Source organism: Crinia signifera, chromosome 6 (assembly GCF_055691185.1).
Source record: "Crinia signifera chromosome 6, ASM5569118v1, whole genome shotgun sequence".
NCBI classification, from domain to species: Eukaryota; Metazoa; Chordata; class Amphibia; order Anura; family Myobatrachidae; genus Crinia; species Crinia signifera.
Genome location: NC_139222.1, coordinates 71,165,388 through 71,180,828, shown reverse-complemented (window position 1 = coordinate 71,180,828; position 15,441 = coordinate 71,165,388). Strand labels below are relative to the sequence as shown.

At 45.0% G+C, this 15,441-nt stretch overlaps 1 protein-coding gene and 1 long non-coding RNA gene across 2 annotated transcripts in view; one reads left to right on the top strand and one right to left on the bottom strand.

Moving 5' to 3' along the window:
- Positions 1 to 2,188, bottom strand: part of LOC146007710 (uncharacterized) — a 19,036-nt gene extending 16,848 nt beyond the window's left edge. Inside the window, exon 1 of the long non-coding RNA XR_014444390.1 lies at positions 2,112 to 2,188. This is a non-coding gene — a long non-coding RNA (uncharacterized LOC146007710). The remainder of the gene's footprint in view (positions 1 to 2,111) is intronic.
- TMEM254 (transmembrane protein 254) overlaps positions 1 to 15,441 on the top strand; it is a 17,168-nt gene extending 1,727 nt beyond the window's left edge. The window contains exons 3-4 of the mRNA XM_083146280.1: positions 1,837 to 1,896; positions 14,658 to 15,441. Coding sequence (XP_083002406.1) covers positions 1,837 to 1,896; positions 14,658 to 14,775 — 178 coding nt within the window. The 3' untranslated portion in view covers positions 14,776 to 15,441. The remainder of the gene's footprint in view (positions 1 to 1,836; positions 1,897 to 14,657) is intronic.

The following is a 15,441-nucleotide window of genomic DNA, read 5'->3' as shown; positions in this document are numbered from 1 at the left end:
GATATATTGCATGCAGTCCTTTTCCATACGATGTATCATATGCAATCCTAGCTATGGGTTGTGGGATCTGGAAAATCCTTGTGGCAGCCATGGCAATCTCTGGATCTGATTTGATGTGCATGAGATCGCACATCGGATCAGACGCTGAGGTAATTCACATAGGATATGACACTTTTCACACAATCTATCAGCCCGATGGGTCAAAATCGTGTGAATAAGGGCCATATCGATTAAGTGTATTAGGGCAGGGTGCACGGTACTTCTGTAGTTTCACGGCGCCACTTCCCTGCAGATCGTATGCAAATCACATGCAATATTTGCATGCACATGACCTGTTCATACCCCCACTATCCACGTTGGCGCGGAGTTGATTTTATAAAGTGTGGCGAGCCCCGCGAGGGTCCGCTTAAAATGAGCCTGTAGCGTGGCGAGCACAGCAGAATACACATCACGTAGTCCATGTCCGCTCGCCACACTTTATAAAATCAACTCCGCGTCGACGTGGATAGTAGGGGTATGAACAGGTTGCATCGTGGATCAAATAGTATGCGATATTTGCATGCGATTTGCATACGATGCGATCTGCAGGGAAGTGGCACCATGAAACTACACAAGTACCGGATACACTAACATCCGCGGCCCCTCTCCGCCACAAACCACCGGCTACCACAGAAATAATTATCGCATATGTGATAATTATTGCAAAGGACAGGTCTTGTGTTAAGAGCTGTCCTTTGTGTTGTGGCCATCAATGTGCGGCGGGGGGGGGGGGGGGGGGGGGCGGAAGGGAAGCCCATAGGCTTCTATAGGGTTATGCCAGCTCTAGCTGACGTAACACCCTGCAGTGGGGCTTTGCTGTGTATGAAAATGCGGTAAAGACCCCGAAAACTTGTTTTTTACGGCATTTTTTGATTAGTGCATCTCGCCCTTAGTACCTTAAGACTGGCTTATCTAGTCTAGCCGTATTTAATAGTAGCAATACAAGGCTGTGGGGAAGATATATCCAGCTTGGAGAGAGAGAAATTTGCTTGAAGTACACACTAAAAAATTAATAGTGACAGTCTGATACATGTTAACAAAGTGGGCATTTTTATACCCTGAGCCTTTTTAACTCAGCGTGAATTTTCTTCTAATGTCTTCGATGGGATTATGTGGTCATGTATGAGATAGCGTGTGGAGCACCTTTAGATCCCAACCTCTAAAGCTGACGATACTGAAGCATTAGAAGTCAAAGATCGATCATGCGTATACATTATACACTTACCAAGCTAGTAATTGTACAATCAGCATGATAATTGTACAGTGGGTACCCGGTTTAACTGTCATTTATGTAGCAAAGTCTTTAAAATAACAAGCTGATTGTCAGCCTTTCTCCAATGCTTAATACATCCCCCCTTATATTACCACTTTAAATTAAGGTTTTACATGTAATAATATCATGCTATGAATTGGTTCATGATCCTTTAGAAATGAATAGTATAATGGAATTAAGATTTTGCTCGCATTAACCTATTGTACGACAAGCTAAGCAAGTGTGATTTCACAGTAGAGGTAAGTTACAGTGTATTTGTACTTCAAGCTGATCTTTGCTCCTTTCTGACAAAATCAGATAGGAACACAGAAACGAGAGATCAGCAGGCGCTGTCTTTTCTGTCATTGACAAACCTATGCGCTTGAACAATGAAAGCATGTTTGCTGTGGGTGTAATCTTGATTTAGTTGGTAAGTTTAGTTGATAAGCTATAACTTGCCAATGTGCCACAGCTAATGCAAATAATAAGGTTGATTAAAATCTGAAATTTCAGCCAAAACATAATGAAATGCTGTATTGTTTTAGGTATTGGTTTACATGGATATTGCATCTGGCTGAAGCCTTGTGCAGCTTACGACTCTGCAGGTCAGTACATATACGCTTACAATTACATTTTACGTGTGATTACTTGTCAGGTATGTTTAAGACACAGACATGCAGCAGTATGGTAGAGTTGTCCACCATTTGGCTGACTCATACAGAAGTATAGAATCTGCTGGTAAGTATGTATAGTCCCCTCTGGAGTATGACCTTTGGTCTTCAATTAGTGTGAACTAAAAGATACAGTTTTAACCACTTACCTGATGTAGTTACATAGGATCCATCAGTTGTTTCTAACCTCGGTCCTCACGTACTCCTAGCGGTGCATGTTTTCCTGGTCTCTACACAGACTCACAAGTGAAATAATTGGCTCCACCTGTGGATCTTTTAAAATGCATCTGGGCGGGATGTATTAACATACATCGCCGCCCTTCGCATGGCAGCTGCCGCATATGTACTAACATATGCAGCCAGCATCGGGATGCGGTGACGGAGACCCCCGCGATACCTGTGATGTGGGCTGCGGGGGTCTCCGTCACCTCCCGGCGGCTGCCAGCGTCCCCCTGTGTCTCCTCCTCCACCCTGAAGCCGGATGTCCTGCCGGCTGTGACACCAGGGGGAGGAGGAGATCAAAGGAGAACGGGAGGGGGTGGGCGCGCGGACGGCGGGCGGCGAAAGAAGCCCATAAGGCTTCTATAGGGTATCGCCACCCAGAGGGTGGCGATACCCTCCCTTGCGAAAACGGGGCGGACGGGTATTGATACATAGGAAAATGCGGTAAAACGGGTGTTTTACCGCATTTTCCTGTTAGTACATCCCGCCCTCAGTGAGTAATGAGTGCACCTGCCAGGTGACCTGGAAAACATGAACTGTTTGGGGTACTTGAGGACAGAGATTGGGAACCACTAATTTACATTTATCTGGTCTGCTCCTCCACCCCCCAGGAGTTTCAGAGAAGACATGTACAAATAGGATTTTTTTCAGGAAATTGTGATCTGTTTGGAGAACACTTGCCTACCTGACCCTCTCCTTCAGGGAGAAAATGCTCTGTTCCTGGACTGCCCTGGTAAAGTATGATTGCCATCACCTGTGGTGAAACACCTGGTACTTGTTTCCTAGCACGGCGCCACCGATTTTAATTGTATGAAATCGGGTCACAAAAATCGGGTCGATCGCATTGCATGCAACCAAATCGCATGCGATGCGACCGACCCGATTTTTACATTGGAACCAATGTTAAATGGTCCCTGAGACACGATTTTACATTGGCCCCAATGTTAAATGCCCCCCAGACCCCATTTTTCATTGTATGCCACCCAATTGTTAACGCCACGATCAACGTCAACGGCATTACGCGTCCTCCGACCTTTTCATACCCCCCACTATCCATGTCGGCGTGGAGTTGATTTCATATAGTGTGGCGAGCCCCGCGAGGGGACGCGCATTACTTCAGACGTATTACACGTCCCCTCGCGGGGCTCGCCACACTATAGGCTCGGTGGCTCGCTGCGCTCGCCACACTATATAAAATCAACTCCACGCCGACGTGGATAGTGGGGGTATGAAAAGGTCAGAGGACGCGTACCGCTGTGCTCGCCACACTTCGGGTTGACGCTGATCGTGGCTTTGCGTTAACAATGGAGGGGCATTTCACATAATTAACCATCAGGGTGGGTTTACAATTAAAAATCGGGTCTGGGGGGCATTTAACATTGGGTACAATGTAAAATCGGGTCTCAGGGACCATTTTTACATTGGTTCCAATGTAAAAATTGGGTCGTCGCGTTGCATCGCATGCCATTATAATGGCATGCGATGCGACCGATTTTCAAAGTGCGTTAAAAACGTCTTTAAAGCCCGAAAATCGGGTCGGTTGTGTCCCATCACATACCTTAAGTTAAGGTATGCGATGGGACCCGACAGGCGACTTGCTAGGAAACAAGTACCAAGCGCCTTTCTTATCCATTACCTAGCTCCCCACAGGTGATGGCATAATACATTACCAGGGAAGTCCAGGAACAGAGCATTTTCTCCCTCATGGAGAGGGACAATTAGGCAAGTATGCCTCACTTGAGATAACTTAGGGGTGTTTTTTTAATGCTCTATATCAGTGGTTCTCAACCTCGGTCCTCAGGGACCCCCCAACAGTGCATGTTTTCCAGGTCTCCACACAGAATCACAGGTGGAGACTAGCTCCACCTGTGATCTTTTAAAATGTGTCAGTGAATAATGAGTACACCTGTGCAACTGCCAGGAGACCTGGAAACCGTGCACTGTTGGGGGTCCTTGAGGACCGAGGTTGAGAACCACTGCTCTATATGCAGAAAGTATATATTGCCTAGTACCTTGATGGCTAACCTTGACACTCCAGCTGTTGATAAACTACACATCCCAGCATGCTCTGCATCAGATTTAGCATGGCCAAATAGTAAAACTGTAACAGGGCATGCTGGGATGTGTAGTTCAACAATAGCTGGAATGTCAAGGTTAACAATCAAGGGCCTAGTGCATACCTCCCAACATGACCCATTCCAGGAGGGACAGAATGCAATGTTTCTGGACTTCCATCTTAATTCATGATTGCCATCACCTGTTTTAAACAGGTTCATTGATCAGACAGGTGTTTCACCACAGGTGACGGCAATCACACATTCAAAGGGAAGCCCGGGAGCAGAGCATTGTGTCCCTCCTGGAGGGGGTCATGTCGGGAGGTATGCTAGTGCAGCAGTTCTCAGCCTAAACCCTCAAGTTTTTGAGGATTTCTATCTGTGGCAGCAGGTGGAATTAATATTGATACAACAAGGATTACCTTACCTGTGCATGATTAAAATACATCCAGAAAACATGAACTGTTGTAGTTAAGGAGTTTAGCTGAGAACCACTGCCCTAGTATATTTACTTTCGTGCCCCTGCCAAACCTGTTGAGAAAGGAGAGAAAATCACAACAGGTCATCTGTTCAGTGTGTAAGGACAGCTTTTGTTACCAAAGGATTTCTTTATTTTAGACATTGGAGTAAGTTCATTACCTGGCTTCTGGCAGCCTTGCAGGGTATGACTCAGCTTCATTTTTGCTCACAGGCTATGTAACGGCAAGCAGAAATTTGTAGTTTTTACATGCAGCTAAAACTGTAACCACACCCAACATCATGTCGTTCCGCTGCTGCCCGGTGTGTCCCATGGAATCCGTTCAACTCCACGCCGACATGGATAGTGGGGGTATGAAAAGGTCGTAGGATGGGTACCGCTGCGCTCACTAGGCTTCGGGTTGGCGATCATAGTGGGGGTGCATTTAACATTGTAAGCCCCCATTAGGGTGCTTATACAATTAAACATCATATAGGGGGCTTATACAATTTAAAATCGCATCGCAGTGCATCGGGTGTATGCCATGCGATGTGATTATATGTTGTGCAACCTAATATAGTGGGCGCTGTGATAGTACACAAGTACCATTTTTTTTTTTATTCTATGATGGGTCATACTATTTTTAGTTATAAACATGCAGCACATAAATTTATTTAGATTTTTTTTACATGACGTAAGCAGGGGGCAGGGACCCGCTCAATATTATTCACTGCGCTTGGTCCTGCTCATTACATATGCATGGAGTGGGACCAGCGCAGCACTCCCCGCCTGCCCGGTCTCCTCTCTGCCGCAGAAGACTCCCCGCCAGCCCCCCTCCTCCCTGCCATCCCTCTTGCTGCTGTGTGCGGCGCTGGCAGGGAAGCTGCCATCCCCCTGCCTTCCGCCATCCTCCATTCGCCGGGGAGGTTGATTTTCGCGGTCAGGGGCAGCGAACAGTTGAATAGTGTGGAAAAGAGGCGAGCGCACGGCAAATCCAAAATGCCGTGTGCTCGCCGTAGCATTGAGTACTTGCCATAATATGTGGTTTGCATGTCCAAAGATCTGCTGCTATTGGAACATACTCTGACTTTTAACAACCATTTATCTAAATGTGCGTACACACAGGGGGAGATGTATTGCTGAGTGTCTCCTTTTTATCAGCGACCAGAGATGGTCGCTGATGAAAAGGAACTTCTGCTGACGGTGCCGCAGAGGTAATCAGCTGCAAGCTCCTGCGACCAGTGATTAGAATGGGGCTTAAAACGGGAGCGCGCACCCGGCGATTTATTGCCGGGGCACACTCCCATCACTGGCAATATGGTCGCCAGCGACCATATTTCCAGCGATTTCAGCCCCTATCGCCCCCGTGTGTACACAGCTTAAGCTTCTCTTAAGGTGAGTACACACGGGTGCAATTTCATGTAAAATCGCTGGGAATATGGTCGCTGAATAAATCGCCAGCTGCGCGCTCCCGTGTGCACTGCCTAATGGTCACAGGAGCATGCTCCTGCGACCAGCGGCTTTCCCCGGCGATCGCTGCGCCAGGGAGATCAGCGTTGATCTCCCCAGCCCCGTGCCGCTGCTCCCTCCCTCCTCCCATCAAAGTGACAAAGCGTCTGCTGCTGCTGCGCTCCCCCTCCGCCTCGTAGCAGTGTCTCCTTTTCATCACTGATGAAAAGGAGACACTGAGCAATATTACTGTGTACACACGGGGGAGATATATTGCTCAGCCATATATGAAAAAAGAAACTGCCGGGGGAGGCCGGCAGTGGTAATCAGCTGGTCGCAGGAGCATGTTCCTGCGACCAGCGATCACCACAGGGGCAAAAACGGGAGCGCGCACCCGGCGATATATCGCCGGTGCACACTCCCATTGCAGGCAATATGGTCGCTCAGCGACCATATTTCCTGCGATTTTGCACAAAATCGCCCCTGTGTGTACGCACCTTAAGATTGCTGGGGATATATTGCTAGCAATATATCCCCAGCAATCATATTACCCTGTGTGTACACAGCATAACTCTTCCATCCGATACAGATTCTAGACTTAATCATTTGATTCCCGTTGCCATTTTTGTTACAGCAGCTAAAGAAATGTCCTTAAATGGATTAAGAAATCCACCAGCATCATTGCTTTGACCAAAAAGATTTTTTTCTGATTTAGGTCCGGATTCAGAGTTGATTGCAAAGCAAATTTTTTTTTCTCTGACAAATCGATTTGCCGTGCAGGTGGGGCAAATGTAATATGTGCAGAGAAGTGTTTAGCTGGGTACACACTAGTACAGTGGTTCTCAAACTCGGTCCTTGGGACCCCAAACAATTCACGTTTTCCAGGTCACCTGGCAGCATACTTGCCTACCTGACCTTCTCCATGAGGGAGAAAATGCTCTGTTCCTGGACTTCCCTGGTAATGTATGATTGCCATCACCTGTGGAGAGCTAGGTAAAGTTGTTTCACCACAGGTGCTGCCAATCATACATTATCAGGGAAGTCCAGGAGCAGAGCATTTTCTCCCGCATAGAGAGGGTCAGGTAGACAAGTATGCCTGGCAGGTGTATTTATTACTCACTGACACATTTGAAACTATCCATTATTTCACTTTTGATTCTGTCAGGTAACCTGAAAAACATGCACTGTGGGGTCCTGAGGACGTGTGTGTGTGTGTGTGTGTGTGTATATATAGATAGATAGATACATTTATCTGCAGATATATATAGCGACGGATTGGGCCGCATGTTCTCCATACACACTGCCTGATCAATTGAGACTGACACCACAACTGGGCGGGGTGTATCTGCATGCACCCACCTATTGAGCTGTCAATCACCAGCGGCTGCATGGGCAGTCAGCAGCTCACCCATACACACAGAACAACGTGCCAATATATCTTTAGATATATCGGGCATCGGCTGTGTTGCACAGCCGACACACACATATATATATATATATATATATATATATATATATATATATTCAAGCGAAGAAAAGCGGCACTCTGCAGACTGTTTAGGTGAAGTAAAATGCCTTTAATCCGACGGCGTTTCGGGTGTTAACCCGTTCTCAAGGACATGATATATATATATATATATATAGCGCCTTTTATCTAAAACATATATATATATATCTGTGAAAGATGCCGTTCACGGATATATTGATGGCACACACTTGCCAATGGTTTGTCAATATATCGGCCAGTGTGTGCGCACCTTATGCTGGGTACAAGCCTAAAGATTTATCTGTCTAATCAGTCTGATGGGAACAAAAATCTGGCAATGTATGGGAGCAAGTGACAACCAACCATTTGCTTCCAAATGCTGAAAAGAAAACAATAGGGATTCAGACAAATTGGTTAAAGCTGTTGATTTAACAAATTTATCTGAACCCAAATGCTTCAAAACTGATTTTACATTACCAGATTTATGTTCCCACCAGATAGATTAGACAGATAAATCTGAACACACTTCACCCACATCTAAAGGTCCCCACACACTAGAAAGATTTATCTTCCAAGTGGCCTGATTTCGACTGATTGATCGATAAATCAATTGATTTGAATGTACATCGTTTGGTATTTTGAACGTTTGTGATCTGATGCATGGCCCCGTGCATTGTCTGCCCCATCTTCTCATCTTCCCCGCAGCAGGGAAGATATGCTAATATTCAAAACAATTTCTGGTCATGGCACATGGCTTGGACAAAACATGTGTGTGGTAGTGTGCGCTCCCCTATAGCAGCTACCTCCAAACAGAAGCCATCGGGACATTTTTTTTAAAGGGACATTCATTTACTAGGGGAAAATGATGCTTTGCAAATAATTGCCCCGTTACAAAAAATGTCCATGATTGGCCGGAATCTGTCACGTGAAGTGATCTCAGGTTCCATTACATTCAGCCCCTTATATTAATATTCTGCCAACCAATGTCCATTCTGAAATTTCTAGGGTCTTTGAAGTTTTTGCTGCTCCAAGCTGTTAAACTGAGTTTCTTTGGTACTTGTGTAAAATCTGGGCGCCCAATTTTTTCATTGTATTGCATCGCATCGCACTACTTAAGGCATGCAATGCGATTTTTCATTGTAAAGACCAGATTTTTAATTGTATAGTCACCCATGGGTGATTTCATACCCCCACTATCCAACTACGCATGGAGTTGATTTTATATAGTGTGGCGAGCGCAGCGAGCCACTGAGCCCGAAGCGTGGAGAGCGCATGCAGAATACATGTAAAGTAATCCGCAGGGCTCGGTGCGCTCGCCACACTATATAAAGTCAACTCCATGCGTAGTTGGATAGTGGGGGTATGAAATCACCCATGAAAACTGGGTCTTTACAATGAAAAATCGCATTGCATGCCTTAAGTAGTGGCATGCAATGAAAAAATCGGGTGCCCAGATAATACACAAGTACCGTATCTTTAGACCAGGGGTCTGCAACCCGTGGCCCGCTGGGTGCAGCCTACATAATCTAGAGTGGATGTGGAGGATGGAAGTGAAGTGGGGGCTGTGCGGAATCTGTGCTTTCTGACGCTGTGTCGCCAGCCTGCCCTCTCACTGTCATGGCGGGACACTGAGAGCTGCAGCCGCCGCTGGGAGTCTGGACAGGACTGCGTGCCTGGTGCTGTGCTGACTATCTATGGGGAGGGGGGAATGGGTGTTATATACTGAGTATGGGGGGGCAGTGCTGACTATCTATTGGGAGGTAGGTGGATGGGGTTATGTGCTGAGTATGGGGGGCTATGCTTTATGGGGGGGGGCTGTGATGTCTGTGGGGGCTGTTCTATCTATCTATAAAGGGCCACACTCATCTGTAGCATCCGCATGCCGAGAGGTTCCGTCTCAGCATGCCGATCACCTGGACAGCGCTGCGGTTCGCCATTCAGGAGCTGGATGAATGAGCGTGGCTCCATCTGTAGCTTAGTGGCCCTCGGGCTTCGTTTAATTTGTTTATGTGGACCACACTATCTTAAAGGTTGAAGACCCCTGCTGTAGACCATTCTTCAAACTTTGCAAAGGTCCCTATAGGCTTCTGTATGTACCTGGTCTCTCACCCATAGTAAAATTATGTAGTGGGCAATGTCATGGGAGGCGAGACATTTGGTGGTGGTGGTGGTGGTGGTGGTGGTGGGGGGGGGGGGGGGATTTACTAAGATGGGAGTTCTATTTCACATGTGATGTTACTATGGGCAACCAATCAGATGTCTATTATCTTTTAGAGCAGTGATTTTCAACGCGCGGCACACCAAAAATATTTTAAAAGTGCCAAGGCACACAATTAAAAAAAAAACAAGCACAGTGGCCCCCCACAGTAATGCAAACACAGTGCCCCACACCCCCACAGAAGTGACTCAAACATACTGCCCCGCACAATAATCCAAATACAATGGACTATATAACTAAAGACAGTGCTCCTCTACAGAAAAAAAGCACACTGGCTCCTACCTGTGCGATGGTGCTGTGGGGCCAAAGATGGCACGTATTGCAGGAGACCGAACTGTGAGAAGGGAGCAGTACTATGCAAGTTGGTATGGGGGCTAGCTTACGGGCGGAAAGGCAGGGGGCATGCATGCTGGGGGGGCGGCACTAAAGCGACGTGCTATGATGTCGCATCTAAGCCGCTGTTCCCAAGCCTCATCTGAGCCACCAGACCAAAACGAATACTGTTAATTTATGGCGGCAGATAAAACCTGGTCAGCGGGTCAGGCGGCACACTTAACAACTGTCATGGCGCACCAGTGTGCAGCGGCACAGCCGTTGAAAACCCCTGTTCTAGTGGGTGCTCAATAAATAAGAAGTAGATGCTGATTGGTTGCCCATAGCAACATCCCATGTAAAATTGATCTCCCATCTTAGCAAATTTTCTCCTTGGACTAGTCTGAAAGCTGAAATCAGTTTAACACAGCTAGCCAATCAAAATTGACATGGCTCCTATTGGCTGATACTGGCTTCTACAAAACATTCACCGAGATCGACTAGGAGCGGGTCCTCTGTCAATTCTTATAAAACTTTAGCCTTCCCTGTTCTATGGGGGTTATTCAGACTTTCCTGTAGACGTGTGTGTGTGTGTGTGTGTAGTCAGCATGATATTCTCTTACCCTCTTTTTAGCAGTCATCATGTTCTTCTGAAATGTGCTATGACCACAAAAACCCAGTTTTATTGCAAATATAAAGAGGAGGATTTTATATAGTGTGGCGAGCGCAGCGAGCCACCGTGCCCGAAGCGTGGTGAGCGCAGCGAGCCCCGCGAGGGGACGCGGTCTCATAAGAAAAACGGGAGTCCAGATATTACATAAGTACCGAAACATCTTTTAAAAGAATACATAATGACCTTACGCCCATGCTGTACGTTTTGGCTGCCAGACTCCTGGAGCAGGATAGTGCTGGGTGGTGGCATGTGCAAACAAAACCTGGGTGCAGTACCTGTGAATTGATCCTGTAGAGAACAACACACCAAATATTAGCTTTGTTACTATGAGTCTTTACTATAACGTTACTCTTGTTACCAGCCAGAACCTTGCATTGTAAATGCTTTTTACATACTGATAATGTTAGCTTTTTAGGTGGGATACTGTAACCCACAAGGCCTTGTACAAATCAGACAAATGTTTATTTAATGCATGGATATTAAAAATATTAAGCCAAACATCGATTGGTTCCAGTAATAACTGCTAATTACCCAGTCACAGCTCCCTGACTAATTATACTGCTGACAGACTTTTATTTCCCCAGGCTATCGGCCTGCCACCTGATATTATGGTGTAGATCAGGAATAGGGAATCTTCGGCCCTCCAGCTGTTGTTGAACTACCGTGCTAAAACTGTTGCAAGGCATGCTGGAATGTGTAGTCCAACAATAGCTGGAGGGCCAAAGGTTCCCCATCCCTGATGTAGATGTATGAAGCATTCACTGCTTCATATATCTACCTCCATGTTTTATAGTGACCCATGGATGGCAGGGAAAGTGGTTTCCTTCCACAAGTGTTACCTAGAGAGCTGGTAACGGTGAGACAGGTAACATCCATTTGCAGGCCCTGCGAGGGAATCGCCCTTGCAAATGGGTCGTGGCGAGGTTTGGTGGACTCGCAAGGCTGCGAATTCGCAGTCTTGCGAATCAACCAGAATAACCCGTATAGTGTGTAATTTATTTGTATTGCAATATTATATATGTTTCTGTATTGCAAGATTGCTTATTTGTACTTCCCTTAAATTATGTGTGCGTGTGATTGAGAATATATATATATATATATATATATATATATATATATATATATATATATATATATATATGCCTGTACCATCAGGGGTAAAAAGCACAGGTTAGTCTGGCAATAACCCATGTTAGAAGTCTGGTGTGAAGCAGTACAGTCTTACACCTTATTGCTGTGCACGGTGGCTTGATGTGTGGTTAGTGACCAGCAGAGGGAGCCTCATGCATTTTATAACTTAAAAAGTCAGTTTGGTTTACCCATATGTGCTTAGCCATGGACATACGTAAAACCTGGCCAGTTGAGGTGATTTGAGGACTGCTTTTGGAAAATTCTGATTTAGCCATTTCTCAACAGGCCGTGACAGCGCTATAAAATAAATGGGTGTGGATCATATGGAAGACCAAAAGGTGGTCAACAGTCATTAGGTTGACATCTTGAAAGGTCGACATGGGGCAAGGTTGTTCGGTCGAAACAAGCATTAGGTCGAAATGGGCAAGGTCGACAGTCAAAAGGTGGTAATGGGGTTTTTCCCTGTTTTTTTTACCTAAATGTCGACAGTTGACATTTACACTGAAACATAGCACCGCGTCCCCTCACATGGCTCGCTGTGCTCGCCATGCTTCTGGCGCGGTGCCTATTTTATTCTCCCTAGTGGATGGTAGGGCATGAAATACCGCCTGTCGGCTCAAAAAAAAAAAACGCGAAAACCCCATGTCGACCTAATGCTTGTGTTGACCTTGTTAGATGTCAACCTGGACCCATGTCGACCTTTCAGTATGTTGATCTAGTGGTGTAGACCTAATGACTGTCGTCCAACTTAGGGCTGACCAACCGACCGTATCCCAAATAAATTCCTTCTAGAGAAAAAAATCACAACTTCCATTTGTTTTTAAACTGTTCCTATTCTAAAAAGTCTAAAATGTAGGACAGGCCAACTACTCCTTACCATATATACATAAATACATTATTTTTGGATAAATAACAATTGAGTATTAGCCCATTCTATGCATGGTTGTGGATTATTAGATTGACAGTCAATAGGTTGTTCCCAAAAGGTTGACATGCAATAGGTCAACATGGGAAAGGTCAACAGGGTTAAAACGTTGACACGTTTCATCGTCATGAAAAGGTAGACCTGTTTTTAACTTGGTTTTTTTTGGTGTCAATGTCGACAAGGACCCCCAATTAGTGTAACACGTACCGTCACATGATTTGCTGGGCTCGCCATGCTTCAGGCTCGGTGCCTCACTATGCACAACACAGTATTATATTCTCCCTCTCTGTCGACATGGATGGTGAAGCACAAGCCGGTTTAAAAAAAACTGATGTCAACCTTGTCCTGTGTCTACCTTTTTCATGTCGACATTTTGACCCTGTCAACCTATTTGCATGACGACCTATTGGGTTACATCTGTCAACCTAGACACTGTAGATTTATCATTCGCACCCTCATATGCACTAGAGGTCACGGTGTTCCATAAACCGTTCCTCACATACGCAGTTACACTAGTGATGGCCTCATTGTTTTCTTCAGCATGCTGAAACAATTACCCATGTCTTGTGTGAGCTCCATAGCAACCCAATGTGCTCCATAGCAACCCAATGTGCTCCATAGAAGGATGGTATTAAGTCTGTATAAGGCTTGAGTCTCTGTTCTGCTGCATAATGGCCTTTATTCAGATCTGATCTCAGTACAAATTTGTTCTCAAAATGGGCAAAACCATGTGCAGTGCAGGTGGGGCAGATGTAACATGTGCAGAGAGAGTTCAATTTGGGTGGGGTGTGTTGAAACTGAAATCTAAATTGCAGTGTAAAAAGAATGCAGCCAGTATTTACCCTGCACATAAACAAAATAACTCACCCACTCAATCATAGGTGGGTCCTGCAGTGGCTGTTCGGGTGGTCGGCAGATTGCCCGTACACACAGAACGATGCGCCAATATAGCTTAGATATATCGGGCATTGTCTATGTTGCAAAGCCAACGCAATATATATCTGTGAACAACGCCTTTCACAGATATATCAATAGTACAAACTAGCCGATGGTACATCGATAAATATCGGCCATTTAATCAATCAGCCGATATATTGGCCAGAGTGTATGCACCTTTACAGTCTAGATTTTTAAGGATATCCATGCTTGAGGACAGGTGACTTAATTAGTACATCGGTCACTTTGATTTAAGCAAGTAGACTACAGCATGGATAACCTTTATAACGTGGACAGTAATGGCAAATAATCTATACTAGATGTTACTGGGTGCAACTTAGTGTTTGGAGTAAATCGAGCTAGAAGATGGAATTAAGTCACACCTGGTTTAGCAGGGGATGTCCTGCTCAGAAATAGATACATTGAAAAAAATAGGCTGCACAAACTGTTGCAGTACAATTTACATATACATTTTCTATCTTTGCATTGAAACATTTGTAACAAATTTACACAATTTCCCCGAATTTGCTCCTGATTCTATATGGCGAGATTAGATACAGATATAACAATCCTTTGGTACTCAATCCAATTACTAATTGTTTAAAAAATAAATAAAAATACAAGACAATAATTAGCTATGGAGCAATACACAAAAAACCTTAGCACAATCCCCCTCTCTCTTTCTCTCCTACCACCCTTTAACCTGCAGTGACCTAAATGACTAATTTGGTAAATTCAGCTAATTATGACCTGTAAACATGTGGCTGTTAAATGACCCAGCACTGTAAAAGCTTTTTTTGCTTTGTATTAATATTTTACCCTCTGTTTGTAGTTCTAAAGGAATTGTGGACTCTGGAGCCAGGATGCAGTGGTTCGTACAGACTTTTCTGTTTGGATACGCTTCCCTCTCTCTGCTGGTTGCGTACAAGCCACCAAAGAAACAAAAGTAGACCAGGAGGAAGAAGTCCTGGCAGCTACAGCAGGAGGAAGAAGACCTGGCAGCTACAGCCGCGTGTTTCCTGGATTATAAAACAATGAACTCTAAAGGCCAGATGAAGTGGAGAGTGGTAAACAACCAGCCAATCAGCTCCTACCTGTCATTTTTCAAACCCAGCCTATGACATGGCAGGTAGGAGCTGATTGGCTGTCTGTTTATCACTCTCCACTGATACATCTGGCCCTAATACTTTCAACATTTTTAAAAGGACCTATGGTATAAAATCCTCCATGTTTTTTCTTAATTTCTATTTCAGAGTCTCTCAGCCACGAATGATATTAACAATTATCTTATAAAATTTTAATCCATCCCTGAAAACCACAGTCCTAAAACTCAGAGGAAGAAATCTTTTGTGGGAAACTCGGAAAAGAAACATCCTGTACAAATGGGACACTAATATGGAGACTGACCTGTGGAATAAATGATCCAAACTGGTCTCCAGTCTTGAGGAATGTGGAGCAAGGCAATTAGTCGGCTATCATAACGGCTCATTATGGTTTCTGGTCCAATAAACAATGATTTTGTGATTACAAATGTAAACCTTTTTGCTTTGTTGCACAACGAGTTATGCTCTGTTTTTGAACATGCATTATCAAATAAAACACTTTTAAGATGGGAA